This window comes from Rhinoraja longicauda, chromosome 27, assembly GCF_053455715.1.
Source record: "Rhinoraja longicauda isolate Sanriku21f chromosome 27, sRhiLon1.1, whole genome shotgun sequence".
NCBI classification, from domain to species: domain Eukaryota; kingdom Metazoa; phylum Chordata; class Chondrichthyes; order Rajiformes; family Arhynchobatidae; genus Rhinoraja; species Rhinoraja longicauda.
Window position 1 is genome coordinate 16,480,257 of NC_135979.1, and position 17,715 is coordinate 16,497,971.

Here is a 17,715-nt window from a genome sequence, read left to right on the forward strand (position 1 = left end):
CAACACTAAGATTCACAAGATTTTGCATAGAGTAACAGACCTCCCAACCCAAATTTAGCGGAAAGTTTCAGCTTTCTTATGTCATTTCCGCCATCCTGATTTTGCCTACATTTTTCCGCAAAACACATACCCCTCGCCTCGCCTCACTCCGCCTCGCTGCTCACCGCTAGCCTCGTCTCGTCACTGGCCTGGGATCGCCGCTGGCCTGGCCTGGCCTCGTCGCTGGCCTCGCCGCTAGTCTGGCCTCGCTGCGTAGCGTGTGGCCCGTTGATGCTGAGAGGGGATGGTGTGGGTGAATGGGTAGGGGTTGGGGGAAGGGGGCAGGGGAGGGGGGGAATTGGGATTGGGGAGAGGGAGGAGGGGAGTGGGGGTGGGGAGTGGGGGTGGGGAGTGGGGGAGGGGAGTGGTGTTTGGGGGGGGGCGGAGGAAGGGAGAGGGGTTGGAGGGGCGGAGAAGGGGGGTTGGGAGGGGAGGGGAGGGGGGAGTGGAGGTGGGGGGGGGAGTGGAGGTGGGGGGAGGAGTTGGGGGAGTGGGGGTAGAGTGGGGATGGGGGGAGTAGGGGTGGGGAGGGGGTTGTTGTGGGGTGGGACATGGACCGTTGTGATTTGCTGTTGAAGACCTCTGGAGCAGGTATGTCTTCAATGAAATTTGGTATGTGCAGTTTTAAATGAAACTCTTTCTTCATAACTCAGTCATACATTTTATGACCATTGTTCCTTTATTCAATACCAAGAGAATTGGGATGTGTAAGGGAAAAGCAAAATATAAAAAAACAAAGCAAAAAAAATAATCTTTGTGTTGTAAATAGTATTTCTGTTTAATAACCTTTTTATAAATAGCAGAATATACTCATGATAGGCCTGACATTGTACACGTAGTCCAAGCACTACAGACTGTTGGAAATAATAGTCGTTTTTCACACATGAATGTAACGCAATGCAAATGCGCATTTGGCATGCATATGTTTTTTTGCTGAAAAGTTGCATTACGTGCCATATTATGAATTTTGATGTAGAATTCTGAATTGTGGACATCAAAATCATGAATTTGTAAAATCAAATGTTGGGAGGTCTGCAGTAATACCCTTGATATTTTTGTTTATAGAAAGTGTAAGAAAGTCAACTTGTATGTGTGAGAGGTTGTTGGATTTGACATTTAATTGTGTTGTCTAACTTTTTACATAGTAATACAATATTTTTAACCTAGTAAAAAATGCATAGACTTTGCCAGAGTCCACCGCAAAGATTATCTTCAATTTAAAGGCTTTACTCCTTTTGTCTATGAGCCTATTTTGAGGAGTAGTTCTTCAGTTTATAAAATCCCATTAACATATGGATGCATATAGCTTTTCCTTGTAGTTGTCCTTTTTGGGCAAGTAACAAATTGAAATAAAGAATTGTACATGTTCTGGATTGATAATCCTACTGTCAAGCAGATTGTCATTTGCTTTATGTGAATTAAACACCCCAAATCATAACTGAAAATGTATTTTATTTTTTGCTGAAGTATCCTTTTTGTTGTGATGTGTATTAAGTAGGAGATGGGAGCAAAATGAACTGCAGTAAGGAATTTAGCACTAATATAGCAGACAAACAAGGGTGGTGAAATGAAGCCTCGTGCAGCAAAATGGGCAATGATGGATGGGCAACCTGTTTGCACGTCTAGTTTTCGTAAAATGTAGATATGTGAATCACATGTAATATGTGAATATCAGCAAGTCTATGCCGCAAGCAGCTACAACGATAATAAGATTTGGGGAAACTTAAGTTCTAAATGTATCAGGTAAACCCATGGCACTACGCAAGTTTTTAGAAAACTAACCAAAAAAAAAGTTTGGCTGAGTGTTCCAAATCCAAAAATGGGTACTCTACAGTAACAGAGGACATAATATGCTTGAGTTGATTAACCTCAAAATTTATAATTACATTTTAGTTTTCTTCTAACAGTATCTTCTTGACCAGAGGTACTGAAACTTGTTTCCTTGACATACATATTCAAGATAAAGTGGGGGACTGTGGCTGCAACTTCTGCGCACGTGTGATGTTAAAATACAGAAGCATGTGCAGTGACAGCTGGGTCCTTGGACATTGTTGAAGAATATCTAAGCCTGTATTCTGCCGTTGTCATTGGTCAAATTTAGCCTGGCAACCATTTGGGTGCCCCTGTTCTGCACTTTCCAAATCACTTGTTCCTTATGCTCTTTGATGCATACTAAATGGAATTATTCAATGTCCATTTTTATTTTGCTACCACATAGATGTTTGTTGAAGAAACCGATCATCTGTGGTTGCAACACTGCAAGAGAGACTTTAAAAACCAGGACAGAGAAGAGTTTGAGTCGTGGCGTGAAATGTACCTACGTCTTCATGATGAACGAGAGCATAGGCTGCGTGCTATAACTCAAAGTATTAGTTCAGCTCATGCCAGCAAACCTAAGGGTAAAAAGCTTTCTTCATACATGCATTGTTATTGGGCAGTCAGATCCGTGTATCTTTTTTATTTGATGCACTCTAATGAACAACGATAATGAACAAGAGCTGTTTTTAAATTTTAATGTAGAGCGTCAGTTAAACTGTATTTAATGCATCTCATTGAATTATGCAAGATTTTACCTTTATAATTTACTGTATTATTTTGATCTGGAATGCTCTGCTTGAAAAGAATGGTGGAAATCAGTTCAATAGTAACTTTCGAACAGTACCGATATGTAACAACTGTATAACATTTTCAGAGAGCTAGTAATGAAGTGGACTGAATGGCCTCCTGTTCAATTATGATTCTATTATTTCTTGTGATTTAAAAAAAAAATCTGTTACTTTATTCGGAAGGTAAGAAATTAATGCTTTTTATAATTTTAGTGCTAACCTTCATCTCTGCAACTATTAGATTAGGGCTTGGCATAGGCAAGGAAAGTTTGACTTATTTATGGAACATTGGAATTGCTAGGAAAGCCAGCATTTATTTTCCATCCCTAGTAATCCGAAAGAATGCAATACAAAGCTACAAGAGTCAAGAGTGTTTTACTGTGGTATTTCCCAGATAGAACAATGAAATTCTTACTTGCTGCAGCGCAACAGAATATGTAAACATAGTACACTGTAAACAATATGATAAACGAGAAAAAAAAAAGTTCGGTGTGTATATACACTGATGAGTCAAAACATTATGACCACCTGACTTATATGCTGTTGGTCCTCCGTGTGCCGCCAAAACAGCGCCGACCCGCCGAGGCATGGACTCTACAAGACCCCTGAAGGTGTCCTGTGGTATCTGGCACCAAAACATTAGCAGCAGATCCTTCAAGTCCTGTGAGTTGCGAGGTGGAGCCGCACTGAATCGGACTTGTCGATCCAGCACATCCCACAGATGCTCAATTGGATTGAGATTTGGAGGCCAGTGCAACACCATGAACACTTCATCATGTTCCTCAAACCATTCCCGAACAATGTGTGCAGCGTGGCAGGGCGCATTATCCTGCTGAAAGAGGCCACTGCCATCAGGGAATACCATTGCCATGAAGGGGTGTACCTGATCTGCAATGATGTTTAGGTAGGTGACATGTGTCAAATTGACGTCCACATGAATGGCCGGACCCAGGGTTTCCCAGCAGAACATTGCCCAGAGCATCACACTTCCTCCATCGGCTTGTTGTCTTCCCACAGTGCATCCTGGTGCCATCACTTCCCCAGGTAAACGGCGCACACGTAAACGGCCATCCACGTGATCTGAAAGAAAACGGGACTCATCGGACCAGGCGGCCTTCCACTGCTCCAAGGTCCAGTTCTGATGCTTGCGTGCCCAATGTAGGCGTTTTCAGTGGACAGGGGTCATCATGGGCACTCTGTGGCTACTCAGCCCCATAGACAGCAGGGGGCGATGCACTGTTGTATTGTGACACATTCCTCCCGTAACCACCATTAAAATTTTCTGTGACTTGTGCCACGGTAGACCTTCTGTTGGTTCGGACCAGACGGGATAGCCTTCCTTGCCCTTGCGCTTCGATGGGCGCCCAACACCCTGTCACCGGTTTGTGGTTTGCCCCTCCTCGGAGCACTGTCGGTAGGTACTCGCCACTGCTGACCAGGAGCACCCCACAAGCCTTGCCGTTTCAGAGATGCTCTGACCCAGTCATCTGGCCATAACAATTTGGCCCTTGTCAAAGTCACTCAGGTCTTTACTCCTGCATCCAACACATCAACTTCAAGAACTATTCACTTACTGCCTAAAATATCCCACCCCTTGACAGGTGCAATTGTAACAAGATAATCAATGTTATTCACTTCACCTGTCAGTGGTCATAATATTTTGGCTCATCGGTGTGCACACACACACACAAGCACACACACACACACACACACACACACACACACACACACACACACACACACACACACACACACACATCTCCATAATGTTTGGGGCAAAGACCCATCATTTATTTATTTGCCTCTGTACTCCAAAATTTGAGATTTGTAATAGAAAAAAATCACATGTGGTTAAAGTGCACAGTGTCAAATTTTAATTAAGGCCATTTTTATACATTTTGGTTTCACCATGTAGAAATTACAGCAGTGTTTATACATAGTTCCCCCACATTTCAGGGCGCCATAATGTTTGGGACACAGAAATGTCATGTAAATGAAAGTAGTCATGTTCAGTATTTTGTTACATATCCTTTGCATGCAATGACTGCTTGAAGTCTGTGATTCATGGACATCACCAGTTGTTGGGTGTCTTCTCTGGTGATGTTCTGCCAGGCCTGTATTGCAGCCATCTTTAGCTTATGCTTGTTTTGGGGGCTAGTCCCCTTCAGTTTTCTCTTCAGCATATAAATGTCATGCTCAATTGGGTTCAGATCAGGTGATTGACTTGGCCACTCACGAATTGGCCATTTTTTAGCTTTGAAAAACTCCTTTGTTGCTTTAGCAGCCTGTTTGGGATCATTGTCTTGCTGTAGAATGAACCGCCGGCCAATGAGTTTTGAGGCATTTGTTTGAACTTGAGCCGATAGGATGTGTCTATACACTTCAGAATTCATTATGCTACTGCCATCCGCAGTTGTATCATCAAGGAAGATATGTGAGCTAGTTCCTTCAGCAGCCATACATGCCCAGGCCATGCACCACTGTGTTTCACAGATCAGGTGGTATGCTTTGGATCTTGGGCAGTTCCTTTTCTCCTCCATACTTTTCTCTTGCCATCACTCTGATATAAGTTAATCTGCATCTCATCTGTCCACGAGACCTTTTTTCAGAACTGTGCTTGCTCTTTTAAGTACTTCTTGGCAAACTGTAACCCGGCCATCCTGTTTTTGTGGCTAACCAGTGGTTTGCATGTTGCACTGTAGCCTCTGTATTTCTGTTCATGAAGTCTTCTGCGGACAGTGGTCATTGACAAATCCACGCCTGACTCCTGAAGAGTGTTTCTGATCTGTTGGACAGGTGTTTGGGTTTTTTTCTTTATTATAGAGAGAACTCTTCTGTCATCAGCTGTGGAGGTCTTCCTTGGCCTGCCAGTCCTTTTGCCATTAGTAAGCTCACCAGTGCTCTCTTTCTTTTGAATGATATTCCAAACAGTTGATTTTGGTAAGCCTAAGGTTTGGCTGATGTCTCTAACAATTTTATTCTTACTCAGTCTCATAATGGCTTCTTCGGCCTTCATTGGCACAACTTTGGTCCTCATGTTGATAAACAGCAATAAAAGTTTCCAAAGATGATGGAAAGACTGGAGGAAAGACTAGGTGCTGAGAGCTCTCGTACACCTGCATTAAGGAGGCATTTAAACGCACCTGAGCAACTTGAAACACCTGTGAAGCCATGTGTCCCAAACGTTATGGTGCCCTGAAATGGGGGGACTATGTATAAAAACAGCTGTAATTTCTACATGGTGAAACCAAAATGTATAAAAAGACCCTTTAATAAAATCTGACAATGTGAACTTTAACCACATGGGATTTTTTTAATTACAAATCTCAAATTGTGGAGTTCAGAGGCAAATAAATAAATGATGGGTCTTTATCCCAAACATTATGGAGGGCACTATATCTGCTATCAGTCCAATGTGATTTTACAACTTAAAATTAAATAAATAAATAAATATGGATTGCATTCCAGATTTTCAGTAAATGCTCCTGTTTGACATTATTCTTAGTTATAAACTGGAATATTTTGATAAAACTGAGATGTTTGCAGTGGCTCAAAGTACTAAGTTGCTTGTTCTTTATAAATAGGCCGCCAGGCAAAGTTAGCCTTCCTAAACACTGAGGTAAAGCCACCGAGAGATGTAAGGCGCAGACAAGAGAAGCATGGGACTGGAATAACTATTCCAGCACCTCCAAGGTGATGTTGATTATTTATTTTGATATAATGCACATAAACCTTTAATTTGGAAGTCAAGGCATTAATTTTCATCTATTTGCCAGGCTAAAAGTGACATTTGCAGGTGACAAGTGACGTATAAGATTCTGAAAGGGCTTGAGAGGTTGGGTTCAGGAAGGATGTTCAGAGTCAGGGGTTGCTGTATCAGGATATGTGTTAAAACATTTAGGACCATAATGATAGGTTGCTCCATTCAGAGCATGGCAAATCTGCAAAGTATGGTGAATCTGCAAAGTTGTTTTTTTTTTTCTCCCTCTCCCCCTTTCTCTCCTTCTCCCCCTTTCTCTCCCTCTCCCCCTTTCTCTCCCTCTCCCCCTTTCTCTCCCTCTCCCCCTTTCTCTCCCTCTCCCTCTTTCTCTCTCTCTCCCCCTTTCTCTCCCTCTCCCCCTTTCTCTCCCTCTCCCCCTTTCTCTCCCTCTCCCCCTTTCTCTCCCTCTCCCCCTTTCTCTCCCTCTCCCCCTTTCTCTCCCTCTCCCCCTTTCTCTCCCTCTCCCCCTTTCTCTCCCTCTCCCCCTTTCTCTCCCTCTCCCCCTTTCTCTCCCTCTCCCCCTTTCTCTCCCTCTCCCCCTTTCTCTCCCTCTCCCCCTTTCTCTCCCTCTCCCCCTTTCTCTCCTTCTCTCCCCTCCCCCTTTATCTCCTTCTCTCCCCCTCCCCCTTTCTCTCCCTCTCCCCCTTCCTCTCCCCCTTTCTCCCTCTCCCCCTTTCTCCCTCTCCCCCTTTCTCTCCCTCTCCCCCTTTCTCTCCCTCTCCCCTTTCTCTCCCTCTCCCTCTTTCTCTCCCTCCCCCCCTTTCTCTCCCTCTTTCCCTTTCTCTCCCTCTCCCCCTTTCTCTCCCTCTCCCCCTTTCTCTCCCTCTCCCCCTTTCTCTCCCTCTCCCCCTTTCTCTCCCTCTCCCCCTTTCTCTCACTCTCCCCCTTTCTCTCACTCTCCCCCTTTCTCTCACTTTCTCTCTCCTCCTTTCTCTCACTCTCTCTCTCCCCCTTTCTCTCCCCCTTTCTCTCCCCCTTTCTCTCCCCCTTTCTCTCCCTCTTTTTCTCTTGAATATTGTGAAACTTCAAATATTGTCTGTTTGTGGAATGCATTAGGGAGTTGAAGTTAGTTTTTTTAAATGTCCTATCACTTTTTTTTATAGGATTAAGATGCATAGTCAAACTGGAAGCAGTGGTAATGGGAGAGGAAACCAGTCCTTTGATGATCCAGGTCCTAGCACCAGCCATGGCTCCACAGCATCAAGTGTGACAACTCCCAACAGCGGAGGGGGGCTCTATGAATCGAAGAAACCCCAAGTCAAAAGTAAGTTTAAAATGTATATCGTTTCTGCTGTTCTTGATCCTTCATTAGATTGTGAATGTATTATTTGAGTAATTGCAAATTGCAGAGGAAAGAAATGTTGTTGCACATTAAAAATATTTTGGGTCTTCTGGTTTGATAATTGTTTTGTTCTTTGCACTATTATGATCTAGTTACTGAGTATTACTGACAATCTAATGCATTATTGTTTATTGCATATTTATTTGGGGTATTATTGTATTAACAGGCCTGTAAAGCTGCAGCAAGTAAGAATTTCATTGTTCAGTTCCCAGCATGTATGATAATTTATATTAGCAGAGATGTAGATGCAGGTTGCTACTTGACTTTATAGCCCACAGAATGTTTGACATGTAAAAACAAAGTAATGGTGCAAAAATTAAAATAACATGCTGTAAGATGTATAAAGAAAAGCTTCAGTTTAAATTACATTTACAATTATCGCTCTCTTTTTTTCAGAAATTGCACCAATGATGGCAAAAACAATAAAATTTTTCAAAAATCGTTTTAGTCGAAGATAAATCAAATGGGTGAAACACAGATGGAACAGTGACATCACCAGCTCCTTGCAAAGTGCTGTATCAACTGGTCCCATTATGAGCCATTTAGTGCTGAAGAACACAGGGGTACAAATTGCAATACCAAGAACTTAAAAGACTGTGTGCTTGAGATGATGTCTAACAATTACATCTTATTTTTTAAAAATATTTTATTATTTTACATTTTAGAAGCAGAAATGTAAGCTCTTAATGTTAGAGCATTGAGTGTATTTTTCTTTTAGAATGTTCATGTGTAAACAACACTTGTTGCACAAATTCAATCACTCTATTTTTAAAAAATCCCTATACATTTTAAAATTCTTTGTCTTCATAAAGTGAAGTTGATTTTAAATGGCAACAGATTTCAGGCCCAATCAACATCAAGGTTGCAGTATTGGTTTTAAATGTTCTTTCCCTTTGTTCTGACTTACCCTATTTTAACGTTGTGCCAATCTTTTTGTTCTCATGCTATACAAGGTCGCTGGCCTTTTAAAACCAGCTGTTCCATTGGGTAGAATGGAATGGGTCATGAATTGCATTGACATTGTGGATAAAGGAATGCAGTCACAGAAATAATTAGTGCTGTTTTAAGTTTTTTTGTTTCTGTGGTAACATGATTTTTTTTTTTGCTAATAAAGTCCTAGTACTGTACGTGAACATGTGACATTGACAAGTATTTGGTTGTTTTTTTGAAGCATTGCCAAGAATGTGATTCTAGATTTTGATCTCAAATTGGGTATTTTATGTTTGCAGATGTGGAGGGGAGCAGATGAAATGATTGACAATCTATTAGTTTGTTGATATTTACTGAGACAAAGCTTCATGATTTTGCCAGTCATTTCTGTGAAAGTTTCTCTTGATATTAGACCAGCTGCATTTTTCTTTATTAGGTCTATTTGGGATTATTTATTCTGTGAGCATGATTTGGTTGCCCATTTCACTAACACCAGAATTCATGTGATTCATTAAAGGCAGTAACGTTTATTCTGAAATGACAAAATAAGTAAAGAGTTTCTTTTTATTTGAGAACTAAAAGTTCATTTCATATTCTGCAGGCAGATACCCACCTATGAAATCTTACCTGTAACACTAAGTTCTGTGAATTTATTTTTCATCTGTGGGGAAAGAATTACCCTATCTCACTTGCAGTTTATGCATACAAAAGGGCGGATCTTGGTCTGTTCGTTATAATTTGCCTAGATTTTGTCACTCGATTAATCACATTGACATGATGGTTTTGTTAAGCAGTGTGTGTCTTTCTAATGCACTGTGAATTGATCCAGGTCAAACAGAATTACAGGAAGAGTACCCAACAAAAATTATTAAGAATTTATTGAAAACAAAATTTCAGTTTGTGCACCAATATGGTGCTATTTTAATGGGTGCATTATATGAGAGGAAGAAGATATGAAATAAATACGAGCATAGATATTTAAAGAGCAAATATAAACATTTATTTTAAGGGGACATGAACAAGTATTTAACAATGTAATAAAGAACCATTAATATACCATACCATGAAATGAATGTATTTATTGTACATTGTATGTAGAATTTCAAAGTCAGTTTATATTATGCAATTACATTTATGGTGATGATACCCAATTGAACTATGAATTTAATTTCACTTAAAATCAGATCTGAGGCTTGAATTGCATCTGTAAACACAAAATTCTTCGAATGCAAACTGTGTGTTTAACTATTTTAATTTATGCCCACAGTGTTTCCCAGGAATGGATTCAGATGACTATTGTAAATGATTTGAGTTTGTTTCATGGATGTATGATGTGTTTTAAAACAACTCAGTTACTGTTTTGTGAATCTGGGTGTCCTTTATTCTACATAATATCCTTGACAAGGCAACTTTTACATGTAGAAGTTTCTATCTATAAACCCCCTGTCCAAGTATTATTCATTATTGCTCATCCAGGTGGGTATCACATTTCTAGCCCAAAAAACACAAATCCAACTATTCAAAACTTCAGTTTTATTAACATGTTAGTTGTTTTTCTGACGTCAACCCTTAGATTTGACTAAAATTAGCTGTGTGAAAGTCGTAGAATCAGTCATGTATATAGTAAGAAAGTGGCAACTTGACCCATCCTACCCTCCCAGGCAAAAAATAGCTATTTAAACTATTCCTATGTCAAAGAGCTTGCTCTGTGGTCTTGTAGATATGCATTTTGTGGTCATCTAGGAACTTTTTAAAAAAAACATGGAGAGTTTCTGTTTTACCATCAGTTTTCTCTGGATGAGCACTTTATTTCTCAATTCCCCTCCATTCATTTAATTCTACATCTTGTAGTTCTTCCCCTCTATTCAATTAACTTAATTCTACATCCTGTAGTTATTGACCTCTCTGCAAAAGAGAAATGGATTCTTCTTGCTCACGTTGTCTAGACTGCCCAATTTTATCTACTGTCACGTGGAGAGAAGACTTTGACATGATGTTCTGATACAATAGTGCTTCCTTTGTGGAACTTATTTAATCTCTTAGCAATTTCTAGAGATTTGATGGTGGAGATTTGAAATAGAAAACAGCTGGGAGGTCAGTGGTTTGATGACTTGCTTCTATCGGAGAATAATTATTACCAATGTGCATACCTGTCCATTCACACTGTGTATATGTAACAATGATGAAAATCAATAGCAGCATTCTCAGTAAATGGAATGAAACCTGCTGACATTTATATAATTAAAAAATGAAGCACCCAGGAAATATTGAAACACTGAACTGCCCCATCTCCTCAAAAAAGGAATTTGACACACCTATTTGTATATTGTACAGTGCAATTAAATACTTACACTGCAAATTGAAAATCTTTCCTGTCATGATATAATCCTGAATGGAAGAATTGTGATGTTTTGATTGCAGCTCAGCTTTGGGTAACATGACACATGTCAGGAATCGCAAGTATAGCATTCGAATATTTTTAAAATTGAGAAAAGGAGTTGAAGTTTGCATATCTTGGCACAAAACTGCAGGATGTTAATAAAATGTTAATGGGATTACAACATATTTCATGTATCAAGTCTATTTATAGTACTTAACAGTCGCCAAGTAATTTTGTTAATTAGTTTCAATGTGTGTGTTATGTGTTAATTCTTGTCCCTTAAAATAAAATGTTATATTAACAGCAGGTTCTGCAAATTTTAGTTTCCTCTATAGGGGAGAATGCCTTCATCAAAGATTTACATTTCTAATTGCCTAATTCAACTACTTTTCCATCTCTCATGTTTTAGACATAACAAAGCATCTTAAATTTTATCCTGGTTAAATAAGTAGATAAAGTATACTTAAGTTTAAAAATGTACATTGCAAACTTCAGCTGAGATCAGTATTGAACATTATTTGAGAGGTAAGGAGTTCAGTGGCCGAACTATGTTATCATCAATTAAATGTCTGCAGCAAATGGAAACTAAAGCAATGAAATTGCTTGGATTATTTGGGAAAACAATGAAGAAACATTTCAGTACTTATGGAAGGAGAAAGTACTTATACCAGACCCGGGTTTGATCCTGACCTTGAATGCTGTTTGTGTAGAGTTTGCGTGTTCTCCCTTGACCATGTGGGTTTGCACCAGGTGCTCCGGTTTCCTCCCACATCCCAAAGACATATGGGTTTGCCTCTCTAAAATTGCCCATAATGTGTGTGTAGGGAGTGGATGAGAAAGTGAAATAACATTGAACTAGTGTGAATGGGTGATCAATGGTTGACATGGTATTTATTCACAAAATGCTGGAGTAACTCAGCAGGTCAGGCAGCATCTCGGAATGGGCGACGTTTCGGGTCGAGACCCTTCATCAGTCTGAAGAAGGGTCTCGACCCGAAACGTCGCCCATTCCTTCTCTCCCGAGATGCTGGCTGACCTGCTGAGTTACTCCAGCATTTTGTGAATAAATACCTTCGATTTGTACCAGCATCTGCAGTTATTTTCTTATATAATGGTTGACATGGACTCTGTTTTCCAATGGGCCTGTTTTCTTGTATCTTTAAAATAACACTAAGAAGCTTTTAGTATTAAATATATCCTAAATATAAATTAGGTCCAAATAAATGTATATGTTTTTGTTTTAAAGATTTTGGCTATGTTTTAAAAAAAGAAATACCGAATTATCACAACATTGAAAATGCTGATTTGGGTTACAATGAACAACAGACAAAGCAGTTATGGGCAGTCATTTTCTTGCGTGTGGCATTTTTCAAATAAAATACACTTAAAAGCTGCTTTAACAAATCAAAGTCAAAATCTGATAACAGATTTGTTTTAAATTTAATCTATTTTAACTAGATCCATATGTCCTTAGTACTTTTTGTTTTGAGTTGTAGGTTGACTTTTCCATGTACTGTGAAAACTGAACTGGTCATTGTCAGAGTTTAATCATTTATTTTTGGAAACTGAGTACCTCCAGCAGAGTTTATAAGCTGGTTTATTTAAATTATCTCTTTTAACAATATCCATAGTTTAAATATCACTAGAATATACTATGGGGAATTTCCAAAAACATGACTTAATAAATAATGTATTTAAATCTAAAGTAATAATATGAACAAGTTCTTAAAAAGCTTATTTATTTGAATTGCATATTAGAAATGCTGAAATTTCAATTTAAATCAGTTTTTTCGATATTAAACTCTCCAATATAGAACTTTTTTCTTCCAGAAATAAATACTCAGTTAAGATGAATCTGGACACTTCCTACTGTGGCTTGTGAATACTGGAAATAAATTGTGACAATTGGGGACAATTATTTTGGGACTAGTATAGAGCTTGTAAATGTTCTTTCCTGCGGAAAAAAATACCAGATTAATTTATTATCGGGCCCCAATGCGTAAAGAGCTGGGACAAAATATTTTCACTGATGGAAATGAACAAAATGTTTTGCCATTTTTAGTGAGGCTGCAGGTTTCTTGGTTGGATGTGTATAAAACGTCCTTTTAGTTTAAAATTTCTTGAATATGATCCGGATGAAATGACGTGAATATTACTGGAAGTTTTTCTTGGTGGATTATCAATTCTGGTGACAGATAATATTCAAAGATTTTCTTAACTAATGATATTTTTTTAATAAAATGGCAAGAAGAAAAAGTAATAATTGAGTTTTTAAGTCCTTGTAAAATTGATGAATTAATACATTTATTTCTCTGTTGAAAGCCACCTCAGTCATTCATGCAATGATTAGTTTTGAGGTTAATGATTTAAGTGCACATCCATGTGGACAGTTTAAATAATTAGCCTTAGTCATATTTTGGATCTCTAAGTCTTCCTGCACAGTTCTCTTTTGTATATTCAAAATCACAGTGGGGGGGTGTTTGGAGTCACTGTGATGGATGTTGGTGTTGGGGTCGTGTGTCCTGTGTTCTTTTCTTTTTTGCTGTGTCTTGTGACTGCTGAAATTTCGTTCGGTATTTATACCGAATGACAATAAAGTTCTGTTATATGTTATTATTTTAGCAGAAATGTTTAAATTAAAAAAATTACAAAACTAAGCAATGTACTCAATAAATTTGATTGTCAGCCTGATGGAAAATTTAATTTCAAAAGTCTTTTTTTCACATTAACAGTTCCCAAATATTTATTTGGAAGGTTCTATATTGGAAATTCTGAATTAACCAAAATATTTCCTGGCTGTTTAGAGAATGATTTAGTTGCACATGCAGTGTAGTCATTAAAGTTGCATTTCCATTAAGGAAACCTGCTTTTTTTGTTACTTTTCTCATCTTTTCTCCTCCCACAACCTCTCCCTCATTCCCTTCCTTATCATTAACAAGTTTGGCTAAAATAGTTTTGGTCCCTTCATCTCAGCTAGTGTATAAATAGTTTAGTAGTGTGTAAATAGTTTAGGCCATGGCACTGACCCTAGTGGCATCCCACCAGTTGCACCTTGCCAATCTGAAAATGACCTATTCAGACTTTAGTTGTCCAATCCTATATATATATCCTGTGATATATATATCAAAAGTCCCTATTTTTCAACCACACTCCTTGCAATAAAGGCCAACATTTGTTTAGGCTGCCTAATTATTTGTAATTCTTCGTGGAGTCCTGTATACCTTAGCACCACAACATTTTGTAGCACTGCAAAATGTAGCATTTTGGAGCATCTCAGTAAACTTAATTTTGTAGTCTCTGTTTAAATCATTTTGCTCTTTTTTTTCCTTCCAAAGTGTGTAGACTCATTGTTTCACGTTATAGTCCATCTGCCAACTTCCTACCCATTCACTTTATTCATCTGGATCCCTTTGCAGGCTCTATGTGTCCTCTCAACTTGCTAGGAGTAGGATACTTGCAAGGAGTATGGTACTATCAATAAATCTGACCACATTGTACTTGGTATCTTCATCCAAGTCATCACCAAAGATGATCAATGGACAAGTGCCCAGCATTAATCTCTGTGGCATCCCAATGATACACTAGGCAAATTGGCCCTTAGTTTCCTTAATTGAGCCCTTGCACAGCAGGCGAGGTCAAGACCCCTGACCCGTACTGTTGCCACGTAACGCCTTAGCCGTGTTCTGCAGGCAATCACTATGGCTGACAGTGCAGCTGGCCTGTCTTCTGTCCCAGCATCAACGCATTGAAGAGTTGGGATATTTGCTTAGTCTTTTACTTCTATTTTATGTTTGGAACGACTTCTGTTGTGAAACAATTCGTCAGTCCTAATTTGAGAGGGTGTTGCAGTTGAATGTTGTGGCTGCACTTTGCTGCACTTTGGTTTCCCCTGCACCCTCCAGTTGGACTTCTCCCATCAGCGCGTCTCCGACTCCATCCCGGCGCTCCGAGTGTCCCGCCACCTCTCCCCGTTCCTGCGCTCCTCGCTCCTCCAGGCTCGACGCCCCTGCTTCGCGCCTCATTTCCTGCGGCTCTTCAGCCCCTCGCCGGTCCTGCTGGCCCTCCAGCCCTTCTCCCCGCTTGCCCTCTCCATCAGCCAGGCTCCGTTTCCACTTGGCCGGTGTTCAACACCTCGAGGCCGGGGCCGTCGAGCAGAGCCATGCTTTGGACCAGCTCTTGCTGCTCCTCGGCCTCCGCTGCCGATCGGCCTCTCCCCGGCTCCTCTCCGGGCTCGACACTCCGCTCCTCCTCCTCCTCCACCGCCTCCTCCTCCAAGGCTGTCGAGCACGGCTCCCTGGGCCCTTCGCCCTCAAGCCCCGGCGGGTCGCCGACCTCCAGCGCTCGCTGCTTCTGCCCCTGCAGACCCTCCAGGCCCCTCGGCATGGGTTCTTCCCGCTGCTCCTCTCCCAGATCGCTCAACCCCGTCCTTTCCTCTTCCTCCTCCTTCTCTTCTCCCCCTGTCGGCCGGCCTCTGCTTCTCGGCCTTGCTCTCCTGCCTCCCTTCCTGGCCATGTTTCCCCTTCTCCGCTGGCTGGCCAGGCGTCTACCCCTATTTCCACAATTTATTACAGCACAAAAATTTACCATTTGGGCGTTTTTTTCAAGGTAAGAACATTGTAGGAGCCATTTATGCTGTCGTGTTGTGGCTATGTTTTAATGTTTCTAGTTTATGTCCTTTTTGCCTGCCTGTGGGTGTGACTTAATGCGTAATGGGGAGTGTCTAGATGAGAGGAGGCTAGCGTGGTTACAGAGGTTGTTGGTCAGTTTAGACTCGGAGGATGGTGAGCATACAGTTCTTTACCACGCGCTCGTACCATGCGCTCGCACCGGTTATATTTGTAAGAACCATACGGTAATAACTATAAGAGTTCTGAGATATTGTTTGAAGAAGAAACAGTTGATAAAGTACGGAAAGTGATGAATGACTCTTTGATTTGTGCTACTTTAATAAAACCAATTAATGAAGAAAAGAAGTTTGGAAGATTCGTTTTGTCATATCAGGGTGCGACGTGTGCGTAAGCTATAACTACATTTCATCCCCGAGAAGTAATGGCTATCGAAGTGGGATTTCGAGATGGTATAGAAACTGCCATTACAAACGTGCCTGTGTTACTAGTGTATGCCGGAAGCTTGGTTGCCCCTCCCAGAACACTTGAGCGACTCCGTGCGTCACGCCCTTTGTCCTTAAGACCTTGCGTGCAAGGGCTCTATATTAGCGTTAGTCATGTGGCAATCAAATCAATCACTACCTTTAAAAGCTTTGAACATAGGCCATCCGGGTCATAGGCTTTATCAGTCTTCTACGATCCTGAAATTATACTTAAAATCATAAAAGGGAAGAGGAAAAATAAATTTGGTGGAGGGAAATAATTTTAAAGTTGGTTATTGACTGAATTGTTTTTAATCAGTAATGATTGATTATGTACATTTTGCCACCAATTTTGATGGTAAATACTGTAGGCTATTTAAAACATTTTCATCTAAAAAGTTTAATCATCAAAAGTTTGTCACGGACTCAAACGATCCTTATAGAGCCAAAAGTATAAACGCAGGATGCTGGTGATGGACAAACGTGAACTACAGCGCCACCTCTGTTCTGTAACAGAATGGATCATAAGGCGGACACCGTAGAACATATGTCTTTGAATGGAGAGAGATCATAGAGACTGCAGATTCTGGCTATCTTCCCCTTCCTCTGCCTTAATGCGAGGTTTTACTGCTCAACCTGCTGAGTTCCTCTAGCTGTTTGTTTCTTTTAGGTACAAGGAACCACAGATGTTGGTTTACAAAAAAAAACACCAAAAAAAAGTACTAGAGTAACTCAGTGGGTCAGACAGTATCTCTGGAGGAGATGGATAGGCGACATTTTAGGTTGGAACCCTTCAGTCTAATTTTAGTACAGGGAAGAGAGCTGGAAAAGGAATATGAGTGGGACAAAGCCTCACAAGTGATAGGTGGATGCACATGAGGGGTTTTCCATTGGCAGATATGTGGACAAAAGACTAAGAAAAGGAGAGATGAGGAGTGAAATGTGAAGCCCGAGGAATCGATACAGGTGGAAATGAACGGGGCTGGTGGGGGATTTGGAGGAAAGTATAGTGAGAGAAATTGACCCGGTGGTGGAGCACAGGGAAGGAGGCGGCGGGGGGGATTTGATCTTCCAAATAGGAGGTCAACATACTGTCAGGTTGTAATCTATCCAGGTGGAATATAAGGATCTGTTCTTGTTTGCCTGTGGCTGTACTCTGACAATGGAGGAGGCCCAGAACAGAAAGGTTGGTATGGGAAGGCAAGTTAAAATGACTCACGACCAGTAGATGCATCAGGCCTAGGTGGACTGAGCGCATTTGCTCAGCAAATAGGTTGCCTAGTCTAACGCTTGATCTAGCAAATGTACAGGAGACACCTTCAGGAGCACCAAATGCAGTAGAAGAGGTTGCAAGTGAACTTCTGTCTCATCTGGAAGGTATGTTGGGGTACCAGGATGGATATGAGGCAGAGACGTGTTTCATCTATGGTTGCATCAGAATGTTCCTGCGGTTGGAAGCTTTGAGTTGGAAGGGATGAGTGCACCAATAAGTTTCAGAGACCACTCTTTCCCTTCCACCTATATCCATTATTCTGCTTTATGTTTCACTACCTTTCTAATGTCCCCAAC

The 17,715-nt window shown here is 40.6% G+C and overlaps 1 protein-coding gene across 1 annotated transcript in view; it reads left to right on the plus strand.

The window, feature by feature from the left end:
* The window catches only part of eloa (elongin A), a 52,019-nt gene extending 40,717 nt beyond the window's left edge, over window positions 1-11,302 (plus strand). The window contains exons 8-11 of the mRNA XM_078423105.1: window positions 2,258-2,438; window positions 6,230-6,338; window positions 7,509-7,669; window positions 8,144-11,302. Coding sequence (XP_078279231.1) covers window positions 2,258-2,438; window positions 6,230-6,338; window positions 7,509-7,669; window positions 8,144-8,205 — 513 coding nt within the window. The 3' untranslated portion in view covers window positions 8,206-11,302. The remainder of the gene's footprint in view (window positions 1-2,257; window positions 2,439-6,229; window positions 6,339-7,508; window positions 7,670-8,143) is intronic.
* The last annotated feature ends 6,413 nt before the right edge of the window (window positions 11,303-17,715 follow it).